The 14,870-nt window shown below is 42.1% G+C and overlaps 1 protein-coding gene and 1 long non-coding RNA gene across 37 annotated transcripts in view; one reads left to right on the top strand and one right to left on the bottom strand.

Moving 5' to 3' along the window:
* LOC107313290 (uncharacterized) overlaps nt 1-14,870 on the top strand; it is a 45,325-nt gene that overhangs the window by 20,499 nt on the left and 9,956 nt on the right. The window contains exons 1-3 of one of the 3 annotated variants that reach the window (XR_014945323.1): nt 3,228-3,353; nt 5,865-5,958; nt 13,506-13,580. This is a non-coding gene — a long non-coding RNA (uncharacterized LOC107313290). Of the gene's footprint in view, nt 1-3,227; nt 3,354-5,864; nt 5,959-13,505; nt 13,581-14,870 lie in introns of those variants that run through there. The other 2 variants (XR_014945322.1, XR_014945324.1) reach the window with 2 other exon arrangements.
* The window catches only part of TENM3 (teneurin transmembrane protein 3), a 770,347-nt gene continuing 763,467 nt past the window's right edge, over nt 7,991-14,870 (bottom strand). For all 34 annotated transcript variants that reach the window (XM_085545060.1, XM_085545048.1, XM_085545077.1 and 31 more), the window contains one exon: nt 7,991-11,653. In XM_085545060.1, the coding sequence (XP_085401186.1) occupies nt 10,898-11,653 (756 nt within the window). In that variant the 3' untranslated portion in view covers nt 7,991-10,897. The remainder of the gene's footprint in view (nt 11,654-14,870) is intronic.

Here is a 14,870-nt window from a genome sequence, read left to right on the forward strand (position 1 = left end):
TTAACTGCAACTCAAGTTCACAACTGATTGTGTTGGATGCCTGTGTCTGTAACATCAGAGCTTCATCTCAGAAGGACAACTTAAGTAGTCAGAAAAGGGAGCTTTGAGGCACTACAGGTGTAATGAGATAAGTCAGTTTCTGGCTTATTGTGGAGTGCTGGTCAGGAATTTTCTGTCAAAATGTTTTTCTTCTCTCATCAGGATCCACAGATTTGACAGCTGTTAGTGGAAATGTACCTATCAGTTTTGGCAGGCAAGCCTTCTCACGCAGGAGAGGGAATCTCTGGAGAGGTGCAGCCGCCTGCCTGTAGAGCATCCCACTCACCCTGGCACAGCTGGCAGCCCTCCCTGGGTCCTTGGGGACTTCTGCCAGTGCTCCATCATCAATCTGGAGACCTGAACTTCCATTCCTGCTAGCTCAGATGGGTAGAGCTGCAGGCTGCTACTGATGTTGTTGTGTTCTCTATCACTAGGTATATTTTGTGTTCAGTTAAGAGACTTTATTGGGCTGGAAAGGGTGCAAGTAACAGAAGCTGTTATGGGGCAGCCACTTAAACTGATCCTGGCCAACAAGGTCTTGTCCTTGTCTCTCCTTTGCGTGAAGCCTGGATGCCTGTTCCCATCTTCCACTTGGGCAGACTCATCTCATGCTACCTGCAGGCATAGCAGAGAACCAGGGTCCATGGGGGATGATTTTCAGTGAGAAGAACAAGCTTACTTCTCTGTGAATGTAGGTCCTCCAAGTGGCTCACAGCAGGATCAGATGTAAGTGCTGGTACATGTGAGTCTTTGGCTGGAAAGAGATGAAAAGAAGGCATGTGATTATGCCTTTGGCTAGCAGCAGGCCATTAGAAAGATTTAGCTACAGCACCTCTACATCCCTTACTTGGGATGTGTATGGCTGTACTCATGCATTCATCCAGCCTTAGAGTGATGCACATATATATATATATAGCTTGTTGCCAGTGGCCAGGAGCTTAGCAGGTGTACTGAAAACATAAAACCCAGAGGCTCAGATTCCTGACTATAGATGCATACAGCCTAGCTGTGTGCCCTGATTAATAGACAAGTGGCTACTTTGGGATGTCTCACTCTCTTCTTGTGATTTCCCCCAGTGGAATATTATAAAGATTTCCAGGTTTCATCCAGTAATGGAATCAAGAGGTCCAGCCTCAAAACGCCTCATACCTCCCTCTACATTCCCTTCTCTTCTACAGCCCGCTTATTATTGTTCTGCTGCTCTCTAAAACTAAGCCACAAGAGCAGGAGTCTCGCAGACTTGTCAGATGTCTTTAGACTTGTTTCCCCAGAGGTTTCAGTGTAGTGCAGCTGACCTTGCCCTGAGCCAGCAGAGCCTATTCTTCAGGACTGTGCCCAGTGCCTCATCGGTATCATGTCCTGTTCCCCACCAGCTGCTATGAGCTAAAGTCTGTGCCTACTAGTGCACGGAGAGTTGAGTATGTTTAATTCTATTGCATAAGGCTGGCTGGCACTGCCATTTCAAATATGTCCTTTTTTAAAGATAGCTAAGTGAGACTTTTCTAAGGTCTGTGTGAAGGTGAGAGCCTTTTGGCTTCCAGGCACAGTGTGCAGGGAGATGCTTAGGAAGGTAGCAGGTATTTTGACTGGTTCACTGCTAATTATTGCTTCAGTAAACAACAGCTGTTCAGATGCAGCTCAGCTTCTTGCTTTGAAAAGATTACAGTGCCTGAACTGTAGTCTTGTATTATTGAAAAAAAAGAAAAAAAAAATGTTATAATCATTTCACTCCCCTACTGCTACAGATTTTATGGGCCTTGTAGTGCGCTGTTATGTCAGGCATATTAATTGCTAGTGAGTCGATGTTAAGCAAATGGAACAGCTTTGTGCAGCGTTTGGACACTCGGTTATAGACAGTTTAACAGCAGTCTTCTGGAGAGGCTCTGCGTTAGTCTTAGATTATTTCTCAGCACTAGAGGAATGGCTCTTTCAAAGTAACTATAAAATGAACCATTGCTGCCATGCAATAGCAGTAATAAGCTGTTAAGATACCTTGCAAAGCATGAGGTCAGAGGCAGTGTGTTCTTCCAGCCACCCAAGAAGCATAATAGCAACTAATTAGCACGGCTCCTTCTGAGGCTATTGCTATTGTAACAGGAGGAAAGAAAGGCAGGAAAGTGCAAGGTTGGGGGAGGTGGGGACGGGGGCGGAGGCTACTGTTGCTACCTGACCTTAGATGAAGGAGTTGTTGGTATTAACTTAGCCTAGGGTGAAGGCCTGACCTAGCACAGCGCTGAGTGTCACTGATGTGCTCTTGCCACTGAAAAGAAAAATGGCCCTGTTCTTTGCTCCATGCAGCTTCTGCCCTTCTGCTTCCTTCCCGAGGAGCAGGATTTATAGGGGCATCTGATTTGATTTATGGAGGAGTGAAATCACAAATTAACCGCCCAGGCACATGCTTTGCAGCAAAACGCCACACAGCCCTTCTTCTCCTTCTTCCCCACTGAGCTGCTGTTACCCTACAGCAGCTGGCTGGGCAGTCGGCCTGGTGTTTGAGTTTGCTGCCGTGGTGCCCGGGTGCCAGGCACCAGGGTGGCTCCATGCAGGGCCATCCCCTCCAGCTACACCCAGAGAAGCAGCCTGAGCGCTGCTCTGCATCTGAAGCAGTTGATCCCTGTGCTGTGCTGTTTGGCTGGCAGCGGATGAAAGCCGCCTATAAAGTGTCTTCTATGCAGTTAAAATACACACGTATTTTAATAAAAGTGTGCGCCAGCAGCCAAGCTGGCACCCTTTGGCTGCATTTAGTGAGGAATGAGGTGGTGCTGGCATAGCTGCAGATCACTGGGAGTGAGGAGCGGGGCTGTGCGGCAGGGCACTGGGGCATTGGAAACCTCACGCTGTGTTAGGTAGGAAGAGGAAGCCTGCTCTGCCTTTATAGGGTGGGTACCAAACGTTACCCTGCGTCTAGGTGCCTAGTGCGAGCTGCTAAGTGCTTGCGCTGGGTGAAGTGGGATCTAGCGATTTTTTTCATTATTAATTTATTCAATGTCGCGGTATCTCAACGTTGTGGTTCTTTGTCACTTCATTTACGTATGTTTTCTCGAGAGCCCTGTCTCGGCTAGCCCTCCCTAAGCCGCTAAAATGGCGGCCACCTCGGGCCGCTCTCCCCCTGCCCGCTAGGGGACACTCGAGCCACGGCCGCGCCTCGCTGCGGGGAGCCGGGCCGGGCCGGTCGCTGAGCCGCTGCCCCCGTTCGGAGCTCAGGCACCGCGTTGAAGAGCGTCAGGGCCGTGCACCCGGACAAGGAGCAGCACGCTCGGGGCTTGGAGCGCCCTTTAATCTTTCCTCTCTTACAGTAGGAGCTCCACTGCGAGGTGAGGAAGGAGCCGGGAGTGAGCAATTTCCTATCGGTTGTTAGTTGTGAAGTAGACTAAATAGGTCAGCAGTCCGCCAGCATGCAAGCTTGTCCTAGCGCTGCTGCAGGCATCGGCTCTTCACTTTGCACCAAGTAATGAGTGGCTGTTGTCCCACCTTCACCGTGGCTCGCAGAGCATGAAACACCTGGGAAGCAGCAGGGAGAGTCAATAATTGAGGGCAGTGCGTGCTCAGGGCAAGGTGCAGTCACTGTCAGCATAGACAGGATTTGTCTGTTTTATTTTTTAACCTAAGCACTGCCTCTGGATACCTTGGAGACACAAACAGGTGGATTGGAAGTCCTGGATCCTGCTTTGTTCATGGGAAGAATGTGATAGGAAGTGAGTTTATTTTAGTAAGTTTTAATAACCAGCTGCTATTAAGAGTATCTGGAATCCAAAGGGTGATTTTTAAAACCTACAACCTCACACTGTTTAGAAAGGTGGGGCTTTTGGAGTCATTTTTTGTTGGCTTTGGGGTATTTCAGGTCTAGAGAATGGTGCGGTATAGAGGAAGAAGCCTGATGTTTGTGGGAGTTAAAGCTTTCACATTAGAGACTGCTGTGGGCTTGAACGGGCCATGCCATCATCCAGCCCAACTGCTATCAGCAGCCATCCAATGGAGTCATTCCAACAACCTTCTTGGATTTGCCAAAAGCTTCTGGTAAATTCTTCCCCCATGCTTAGTGCTAGGAACCTTCCTGCTTCATTTACAACTGGACGTGAATTCATCAGAAACTCATTCCTGGCCACTGCTTCCCCCTCCCATACTTTGAAGCACTTTATTGTACCCTGTTTTGTTTGTTTGTTTTCTCTGGAGGCACTTAAAGCATATTGTTGAGGCATCCTTTGCCACTTTTTTTTTTCTGATAAGTTGTTTAAATCTTTTTGTGCAAGCTGTTTTTTTTTTCCTATTTTTCTTTTTTTCTCCTAAGCCTCAGATTTATTTGTGATGTCTCCATGTGCATTCTCTCCAGGGTTTAACAGCTTCTTCACAATGCCTACACCAGAACTGTATGCAAGAGTAGTGTTGCCAGCGCCATATGCAGAGATAACATTGCTTCCCTGTTTCCCTTGTTTAACAAGGCTGGTAATCTCATTAAGCTTCTCCACCCCAATGAGCTCTTCCTTGCCACCACTATTGCACTGGAATCTCACAGTGAATTATTTATCTATTATGCACTCCTCATTCTTTCCAGTCGTTGCTTTCTTGTAGGCTGCTACATACCTTTCATAGCGAGATTTGCATTTTTTTATTCTGAGATCTTTTACTTCTGGAGTCGCCTGTATTAAAAAGCATTTTGTTTGAATGGGCTCACTTCAGTGAGTGATCCATATTGTTCTGTATGACTGCTCTGCCCCAGCTGCTATTTGCCACTCCATCAATTTTTGTCATCTGCCGATGTTAGCACAGCTGATTTTTTTTATATGTATGTACTACTGTGTCATTGCAGAAGATGGGAACCAGCACCTGGTCTCGGTCTTATGGCCTTGTGCCCCTTCTCCTTCTTTCAGATTTGCCCTAGTAGTTCCCGTCAGTGAACACGGGAAGGACTTTTTTTACAGCATCAAGTGACATGCCTATGGTCATTCTCAGTTTTTAATTCTTGAGCTGATTTGTCTATTATAGCCTTCCCTATGCTGTTCATTATTTTTTTTTCCCTCCCCTATTTATTTATTTAAATTGAGGTGAGGTTAACTGGTCCATTAGATAGCCATTTGTGTCATTTCAATTTCAGATTTGTTCCTGGGCTTGGAATATAGAGCTACTTCATTGTGTTGGGTTAGCAATTATTTCCTGCGCGCCTCTGTAATGCATGGCACTCTCCGCACTGTCTCAGACAGCTTAAGTGTGATTGAGTAACTAGAGCCAGCTGAAACATGTTGCCTTCCAGCCCTGTTCTGTTTCTGAACCTCTTCCTTTTCCTCCTGAATCCCAGAAGGCTTTATTAAGACAGCTTTGGGGATGCCATTAATTCTAAGCTGCATAATTACCTTACTATGAGCTTCAAGTCCATTTATAGTAGGAAAAAAGTGCTGTACATTGCTAGAAATTTATATTCCTCAACGTCAGAATTTACACTTAGTAAATTAAGAAGTTTACCCCATTTGCCTAGGACTGTATAGTAATTAACAGCAGGAAATTTTACCAGCAGAACTACTGAATACAATGAGGTAGGTTCTGTGAAAACATGATGCTCTAATGACCCACCGTGTTGTTACACTTGTTCTTTTCTACCCAAATTGCACATAAGACACTTACATATTTTACAAAGGGCAACCTTTGCTTTTCAACATGCTTTGTTTAGAAGTGGGGAACAATATTTAGTATACTTATCTTTACTTGAGGGTTCTATTTTAATGTCAGCCTTGTACCACCTCAAACTTGAATATGTTTGTGAAGCTAGAAATCAGGCCAGGCTTTGCTGTTGTTGTTTTTATAATGTAGTTTGTATTTATATTTTTCCTAAGGAATATATGTACGGAATAATACTGCTGAGATCAACCACATGCCAGTATTTGTGTGATACCGTGCGACTTCACTCTCACTGCTGTTTCAGACCAGGTAAGGACACCTCTCTTTCTCTCTCCCTATTCAGCTGTCCCCAGCATGTCTCAGTACTGAATCAGCCAGACTGTGTCTGAGCATGTTCTTGGTCCTTTATTGCCTTACACTGCTACCTGTGATGTCCAGTGTTGTATCATCTGATTAGGAGGTGGCAAGGGAAACAAACCTTTGCACCTTTGCATGTTTCCTCTGTGAAAAGCCACAAACGTTTTTAGTGATCTAAAACTGAGTGATTAGTTTTAGTGCAACAAATGGGTTTCCTGAGATGAAGAGATGAGCTGCATTTCATCTTGTCTTTGTTCATGAAGTAATTACAAGTGTTGGCATCCTTATTTACATTACTACTGAGCCAGAAAAAGGGCCGTGAGGAAGGAGTGGGGCTTTACTATTAGCAGTGTTTTGACTGCTTTCTTGGTTCAAACCTAGGCACTTACACAGTTAAATTTTGCCTCACACGGTCATTCTACCAAAAAGATAAAAACTTCAGATGAAAAATTAGAAGTCTTAACTTCTGTCTTATCAGTTTGATAGCTGTAGATGTTGTGTTCCTTCTTCTTAGGGGTATGACTGTTGACACTTTCTTGTTAATTAACTAGTTTTCATTTTTTGACTTTATTTTTGATCAGCGAGCCCCAGAAACTTGTGTGTGCAAAGATCAATTTAATTTTACAAGTGTGGAGTATTTAGTACTTTGCACTAATTGGCTGCAGCTGAGAAGCTGATAGGTCTGGTCAGTTTAGATGTGGCTCTGCAGTTTGGGATGATTTCACTGTGCCTGTGCTGTTCCGTTGATACTGTGTGATGCTCTCTGGCTTATCTTTAACTTTGGCAGCTTCCAGTAAGTGTCAGATATGCAGCTTCTAGTAAGCTGCTTAGAAACTGCTTCAAGTACATGTCTTTGCTTTGCATTTTCCATCCCCAAAGTACTATCCACTTCCTCGCAAAGGTTCTGGAGCTGGCCATGTGTATAGCTATTAACAGTAAACCAAGGTATTAACGGTCTCAGATTTTTCTTTTTTAACTACATAAGTGATGTGCCTTTACGAGAATAGCATACAGATTCAAAACTGTGTTTTAATTCCGCAAGGTTTAAACTCAGGAACTCAAGTCAGAATTCAAACATTTTGTCATCTCAGATTCTCTGCAAACGAAGCCTATTCTCTCATAGACAGTCACTTTAAACTGTTATTTTATGCAGTGTTTCTGCTTTTACAGTCTTTCAGCCATCACTTTTAAAGTGCCTCTGAAGAGTGGCAGTGGTAACTGGCATTTTTTTCCTTGTCAAATGCAAATCTCTCACCTCCCAAGTGTGAACATACAAAGCTCTCTTACTGGCTTTAAGAAAAACACCACAAAACAAAACAAAAAAACAAAAAACCCAACAAAATTAGGGCACAGTTAGCTAAGCAGAGTGACCTGATTCATGCTGGATCAACATGTTATCAACTTGAGGTTGTCACTACAAAGTAACTGTGGTGAAGTCTGCCTATTCCAACTGAAATCAAAGCATTCTCTTGACATACAGTAGTGCTGAAGTCAGCAGTTTCTACAAAGTGGGTCCAAATGCAGATTGAAGGATCTCTTCAGTGTCTGTATGTAACCACCAGTGCCAACCTAATTGTTTATAATCACATATATATATGTCATATTTCTTACTCTGGAGGACACGAGGAAACAGTTCTAAGTGATTTCTTTTTTCTTCCTTTCTTTTTTTTTGCTCTTTGGCTTTTCCTTATCTACAAAAGATTTGACTTGGTGAAGTATATTGAATGTTTTCTCTAAAGTAGGCCACCTTAGAGATCCCATGGAGTAATTCACTTTGCTTAGTTAGCAGACCAAGCCATTGGACGGGGGGTGCGGGGGGAGGGAAGACAGCCAACTGTGAAGCAACTGTGAAGGACATGAATCAACACCAGTGCAACTGCATCAGTTTGTTTCTTCCAACAGAACCAGAAAAGCAATAGCACAGCTGTGATACCTGGCATACAGATTTAAAAGACAAATATAAACACACACAAAGACACACGCATTGGGTTGGCTTTTATTGGAAAGCCTAGATGCAATCTATAGTTATCAATTTGTGGAAAATTCAGGACACATATAAAGTTAAGAAGGCAAATTAAAAGAACAATACAAATCAGATGAAATATACATCTCAAAATATCAGGATAGCATTTTGACTGGCATTGCCTAAAATACTTCATCATCTCCTTTCTTTTCTTTTTTCTTCTTCATTTTTTTTTTCTTTGTAATATGCTTCTTTTCTTTTAACCACACATATTTTAACTTTAAAAAGATCTTTCTTTTGTTTATATATTCCCCAAGGTCACTATTTCCTGCAGGAGCATGTCCAGATCACAAGTCTTTTTTAGCAAGAAATAGGCTCGTTATACCTACTACCAAGGTCACTAATTGGCTTGATTTGACTTTATTTAAAATGATCACCAGCAGATACTGTAATTTGTTGTTTATTGGTGCCAGAACAAAGGAGAAGGAACTGGTACGCGTCAAGTAGAAGATAGATATATTTCATTGTTGATACGTTATACACGCTTTTCATATTCAAACAGAACAGAAACATTTGACATAATTTAGAATATGAGCCTATTTCGACAGAGAGCACTTACAGCATGCTAAATACAGTGCTGTGGAAGAGCCACCCAACAGAACTGCAAACACCTAGCATTGTACATCTTAAATAATACGTAGATCACACATCTCTGGGGTCTGGCATACCGTCCTCTCAAAATTTAGGGCCCTCTAGGCTTCAAGGGTAAAAATACTAACAACTATTCTGTGCTTTCATTCTAATAGATGATTAGCATTCATTATATATGTAATTAATTAGTTCCGTATGCTCTACCAAATACACACATACAGTAACAGTACTGATACTGTAGATTTGGTAGCAACTTGGCCAGCAGAAATTCAAATCTGTTAATCAATCCTAATGTGCAATTTAGAGTATGTTATACCATAGACTCTCAGAATACAAAGCAGTTAGTTAGAAAACTATTTTTATTACATCCACTTGAACCATTCATAGTTAAGACACGTTCACTTACTATGTTTTGTCATTATAATACATGGATAGAAATAACTGTGTATATTTCAATGAACATCAAAAAACCCCAATTTTGTCTCATCTTAAAAATATTTGTTTTGTTTTTGTGGCTGAATTTAGTGCTCGTGAGAGTAAAGCTCAGAGAATGGTTTCAGCCAAGATGATATAGAACAGATGCCATAAATGCCCCTGCAGGCTTCCTATAAGGAACCAGCTGCATGCTTCAGTTATGTCTTACAGCAAATACGCTGGACCTTGGAGCAGAGTATGCCAAATCTGTGCAGTGGTGTTGAGATGCAGACTAGGCACTAGGATTAGACTTTCCTCTCCATCCCCACATTCAGTTTTCACAGTAATGGGATGTGATCTGGCAGCTGAAGGCCCAGGAGATGAACCTACTGAACAGCCTGCCTGCCTAAAGAGCAATTTCGTAGCATCAGGTCAGAGGTAAGCTTCTTCTATCTATCTGGAGTTAGTTATAACATCTAAAAGAGCTGTACTATACAGAAGACAAAGTTGACATAACTGGATGAAACTACACCATTTCTTCTTCTTCTTCTACGTACAGTTTGCCAAGCACCTGAGACACTACTCTCTCCATTGTGAAACAAAGCTTCTAAAAAAACAACAGAAAGCCCACTTGGTATGAATAAATGTCCATTTATTACATTAGGGCTGGAAAAAGACAAGGAAAACCCAACCTATTAAAGTCTTCCATCATAATAAACGAGACTTATTTGGTTACTGTGCCTCCTAACAATGATGAAGTGGCACTGGCCTGGGTGACAGGAGAGGTAGGGGAAGGAAGGGAGCTGCGGTCTGATTCAGCCAGCCACTTTGGAGTGTTCCATCCTATCAGCAGAGTGATAGATGCACAGCTTTAAACCTAATACAAAAATATTAACACTTTTGGACATTAGTAACCACTGTTATATCTCTACAATATAATACTTTATACTGTACAGCTATAACATAAAAGGTGCAATTCCTTTTTCTTTAAAAAAATCACACACAGCACATGTTTTTATCATTTTATTTTTTAAGTATAAACTTTTTTAAACACTTTACATAAATTAACTCCTCTGAGACTAATATTTGATGTACAGTAAATTGTAATTCATATAAAAATCCATAAACAACTTGTCTCACATAATTTACAAAAAAATCAGGGTTTCCTTTGCTTATCTGTAACAAGGATTCTACTTGCTGTTTTATTCCCCCCAAGGCAAAGCACGTTAGCATTGTAAAATCCATTATTAAATTCCCATGGTAGCATAAGTCACTTGTGCCAATGTCCTTTTAGAAAGCAGCACAGTTTTAAAGCAGTTGGGTTGTCTATAAACAGTAAATTTTGTCCCACGTTTTAAAATTAACAGATATATACCACATCCTATGCAGTGATAAAGAGAAAAAGAGAGAGAGAGACTACTTCTCGTAAGCAAAGGTCGACAATTCGGTAATATTTGGGAACACTGTACGGGTCTGTATCTTAATTACATACAGTGCCTCAGAACAACAGACAGACTGTTGCAAAATCTTTAGGCCTTTTCTTCTTCTTCTTTTTTATTTTTAATTTAATACTTTTCAGTCCGACTTGAGTGCAGCGATATGCATATGTAAACATATTCTTTAAAGCAGATCACCTTTAAGGTCATTGAGAAAAACAAAACAAAAAAGGTTTTGTCATTAGCAGTATCATTCTTCTGGAAGGCGCTCTTTTCATTACAGAGTCCGTTTCAGATTGTGCTACAGAAAAAATCTGAGCAGAGATGTAAGCTTAGGCTCAAGTAGTAATGCAGCAAAACAGTTTGGTCTCCTTTTTAGAAGACACTGGTACACAGTCTCTTTGGCAGCCTGAGCTAAGCCAGTGTGTTACCTCTTTCCTATCTCACTTTGTCTGAGGAACTGTATATTGTTGGCGCTGTCTGCTAATTCTGGATATTGCTCCACAGAGAGTACATAGTACCCATCATATCCTTGTACCTTTCCAGCACTTAGCAACTGCCTCTTTTCTCCTTCTGTCCACAGCCTGGCACCTTCCTCTCCATCCCTTACTCTCTGTTGTTCCCTGGCCCAGGCACTGGAAAGAGCTCTTTGCCTGGCTTGCTCCAGTATTCGGGCTTTTTCCTCGTCAAGCGTCATGCCATATCGGACATGAAGCGCTAACGCACCATACTGGATTTCAACATCGGCAAACCTGCGAGTCCTGCCATTCACCACCGTAGTGGACTGGGACACGGTGACATTGATGCCGTTCTCCAGGGCCTTCCGCCCGCTGGTCAGCCGCAGAGTCCCAAGGTCACTCTCAGGGGAGGTGGTCTTGATAAAATAGTGCGTGTCTTTTCCCTCAACGGTGAAATGCAAGTTTTCTAGGTAGTAGGCGTTGTTCAGAACAGCTGCCACTTTGATGCAGTCCTCGTTTGCAATGTTGAGCACGTTTGTCTGCACTTTCCCCTGATTGACAGCGAGCATCACCCCTTTCCCGATCAGAGACTTCACTGTGGCAAACCACAGCCACGACTTCTCTCCACTGGATTTCCGTCTGCTGACCTGCACTTCTGCCATCTTTCCCAGGGAAAGGAAAGCCTTTGCTTGTCTCGCCACTTGTTGTTGCACTCCAGAAATTGGCTGTAAACAAGAACAGACAGAAGTTTTACCAACCATCTGTAGCCCTCTAGCTGCCAAGTGGGCAGGCTTTCTTTGGTGTACTGCCTGTGGACGACAACAGGATATGCTGCCACTGACAGTGCCAAGGAGCTAATTAAATCCACATACCGCTTGTTCTACTACTACAAGACTATTCGGTTTGATAATGTTCTGATTTTTTTTTTTTTTCTCCTTCTCTCCCTGCATACCTGCACGTGCACAGAAATGCTGTTTGCTTCAGAGGCTACTTGGAGGGGCTACACGTAAATTTTGCATTGCTAATACTTAATACAGGAAATAGCTGTCTTTCTATACTGCTATGTCATCCTTTGAGCTTGTTCAGCTACGATTCCTGTCTACTATAGTTTCATCTAAATCGAGAGAATCTTTGTGAGCCATGAAGCTGTGACTTAGAACAAAAACAAGCCTTTCTTTGTGCCCAGTCAGGAGGTAGGTACAGTCTCTGAGGTAGCTGTGGTCTAAGACCAAGCTGCAGGGAGGCTCTCACAACCCCTGAAGCTGCTGAAGGAATCAGGCAATCAAACCACAAGGATAGTCTTTATGGTAAGAGAAAAGGAGGTAAATAGTGCAGAGCGGAGGGGTGGAATATTAGGGACTGATGCCCTTTCCTGCAAATATTTGAAGAAACTGATAAAAGATTATGTGAAAAAGCTGCAGTCGCTTCAGTTTTGTGAGCATCCGTTAGACTTCAAGCACCAGCACACTGGCTGAGGCCTAAAACAGACAAGCAGTGTCTCCAGAGGACATTAGAGGGGTATAATCCTGAATACAGCGCAGTACTTTGTTGGTAAAGGGAGCAGCAAGTGAAAGGAACTAACAAGCAGATCACTCAGTATTTTTTTTTACCATATCTAAGGTGTTCTTGTTGAACAGGTACGTGTGTCTTAGAGGGGAGGGAATTACAACTGTAATTGTGAGGTGCAAAAATACCAGGTGGGAAAGATTGGACAGGAAAATATGTTATAAAAAGTTTCACTATTGAGAGCTATGTGTAGGCCAGTGTGATAGGTGCACTCTTGGTAAGGTGAGAGAAGACAGCTAGAGACTAAGAGCTGTCAGCAGAACTGCTGTGGCTAGCCAGAACTGCTAGAAGAGCAGGAGCAGCCAGCAGGAGCAGCAGGGTAGCTCACATTATGGGGTCAGCTGTGGTTGGGATGAGAACTTACAACTGCAGAATAGGCACATCCTGTCTGTGTAACTCTGGGGCTTAACAATGACAAGCTGTGAATGAGTTAGTACTGATGGAGGAGGAGAGTAGACAGCTGCCCTAGCAGTTGTCTCAGCAGGAAACAGAGAGAGAGATTTAAATAGCTTTGGCTACGCTTCTGAAACTGAGTAGTTAGTTTCTGTAGATTATCCAGCTTATCTTCCAGTTGACCTCTTTTCCTTCCAGTAAAATATTGTTTAAAACCACTTGATTCATAACTGACAAATGAGGCAAGTGCCTGTTAGTTCTTCCTAAATTTCTAGACCAAGCAGGAGTCATTAACGCAGGCTTCAGCAAGCATAATTCTCCCTTGCTGCTCATCAAAGCCTGGCAAAAGGTTTGCAAAGACTTCTCTACATTGCCATGAGGGCAGGTTTCTGGAGGGGACAATTTCTGAGGGAAATTCTGAGGGTTTAATTTGGGCTCTCAAGTCTCCTTGAATGTGGCAGACTCTTGTCTGCACTTGCTAACAAGTGTGGATTTCAGCTGTCTAAACCCCACATAAAAGCTATCGAGTACAAAATGTATTTTAGCCAGCACAGCCATCATTGAGAGTGGCAAGATGCTATAGCAACTTAATGGCAAAAAATTGCTTATTTTTCACAGGTATTTTCAGAGCTCTGAAATCAAACTTCATCGATGGTTAAAGCTCACTTCCTCCTGAATGTTTCAAAATACTAAGTAAGTATTTTGCATCTTTACTTCTGGCTCCTGGTTGCATTTGCTTATTCAGTTGTGAATACCACAGTTACAGCTTCTTCCTACGTGAGAATTTTGCATCTTGGTTTTTGTCCCACCTCTCTCCCTCTCCTCTGTTATGCTGTGTATCTCTGGTACTCAGGTGCCTCCCTCATACTCCTGTCCTGAAGGAAGCTTTCTGACAGCTAGTTGTCTGCTCTCATGTCACTGACCAGACTGATTCCCTTCTTGGTGCTCTTTTTTCTGGTGGCACCAGATAGATAGTCTCATTTTTTCAGCCTCTGAGATCTAAGTAAACGACTTGTAATAGTCCTTTGCAGCAATGCCAGGTGACAGCCACCTTGCCCGGAATACTTGCAATGCTTTCTTTAGTTGTTCATGGAAGACATTATGAGAATAATGCATTCAAAGGTCCTTCTCTGTTACTCAGCTCCCAGCTATTAAACTATACAGATAATGGCTGATTTTATGAGTGCAGAATTTCCTTCTGCTGAGCCACACTTTTTAACAATTTTTGGTCTAAATTAGTTTGCATGGTTATTCAAGATCGTATCATCTTTTAATCTTGAAAAATGGGAATGGTTTTGACTGCTCATGATCAGATTACCCACTTTAATGTCTCAGCGCTTCCTTCTTAACTGAGAACTGTAGGATTTGGGAGGGCATATGTCTCTGATCTTTGAATAAGCTTGATTTGTAAACATCATTTTCTTTAACAGCAGAATTGAAAATTAACTTTTACTGCTATGTCTTTTATCATTTAAAATTCTAAGAGGTTTTCAGGCTTCAAGTTCTCTCTTTCATTTTTTCTTGCCTTCCCAAAAGAACTTCATAAGCACTTGGAGTTTTGGTTTTATGTAATATAATAGGTTTTACCTCAGGTAATTTCATTTTCAATATTTTATCTTTACATATAAAGTGTAGTTAATATTAAAGAGAAGTAAAACTGTAGTGGTGCCTGGTATGCATAATTTATATCACCTGTTCTTCTGTTTATTTCACAGCCTATTTTTTGCTACGCTGTTCAGTTTTTGCCTTTGGGCAGAGCGTTAGTACAAATCTAATCTCTGTAGTTTCTGTTAGGAAACTTAGACATCTTCAAAGTTTCCTAAACTTCTTTTCGTTGATTATTGCCCTTCTATATTTTTACCGTTGCTGAAAGCAAACAAAAGCTTATTTAAAATTTCTACTTAGCACATCTGTAATTTTAAAAATCATTTTGAAAATAAATAGGTAAAAAAAATAGGTATTTGAAAAGTACAATTGAGATTA

The sequence above is a fragment of the Coturnix japonica genome, chromosome 4, assembly GCF_054131305.1.
Source record: "Coturnix japonica strain WE chromosome 4, WE-NBRP24, whole genome shotgun sequence".
In the NCBI taxonomy this organism is placed as follows: domain Eukaryota; kingdom Metazoa; phylum Chordata; class Aves; order Galliformes; family Phasianidae; genus Coturnix; species Coturnix japonica.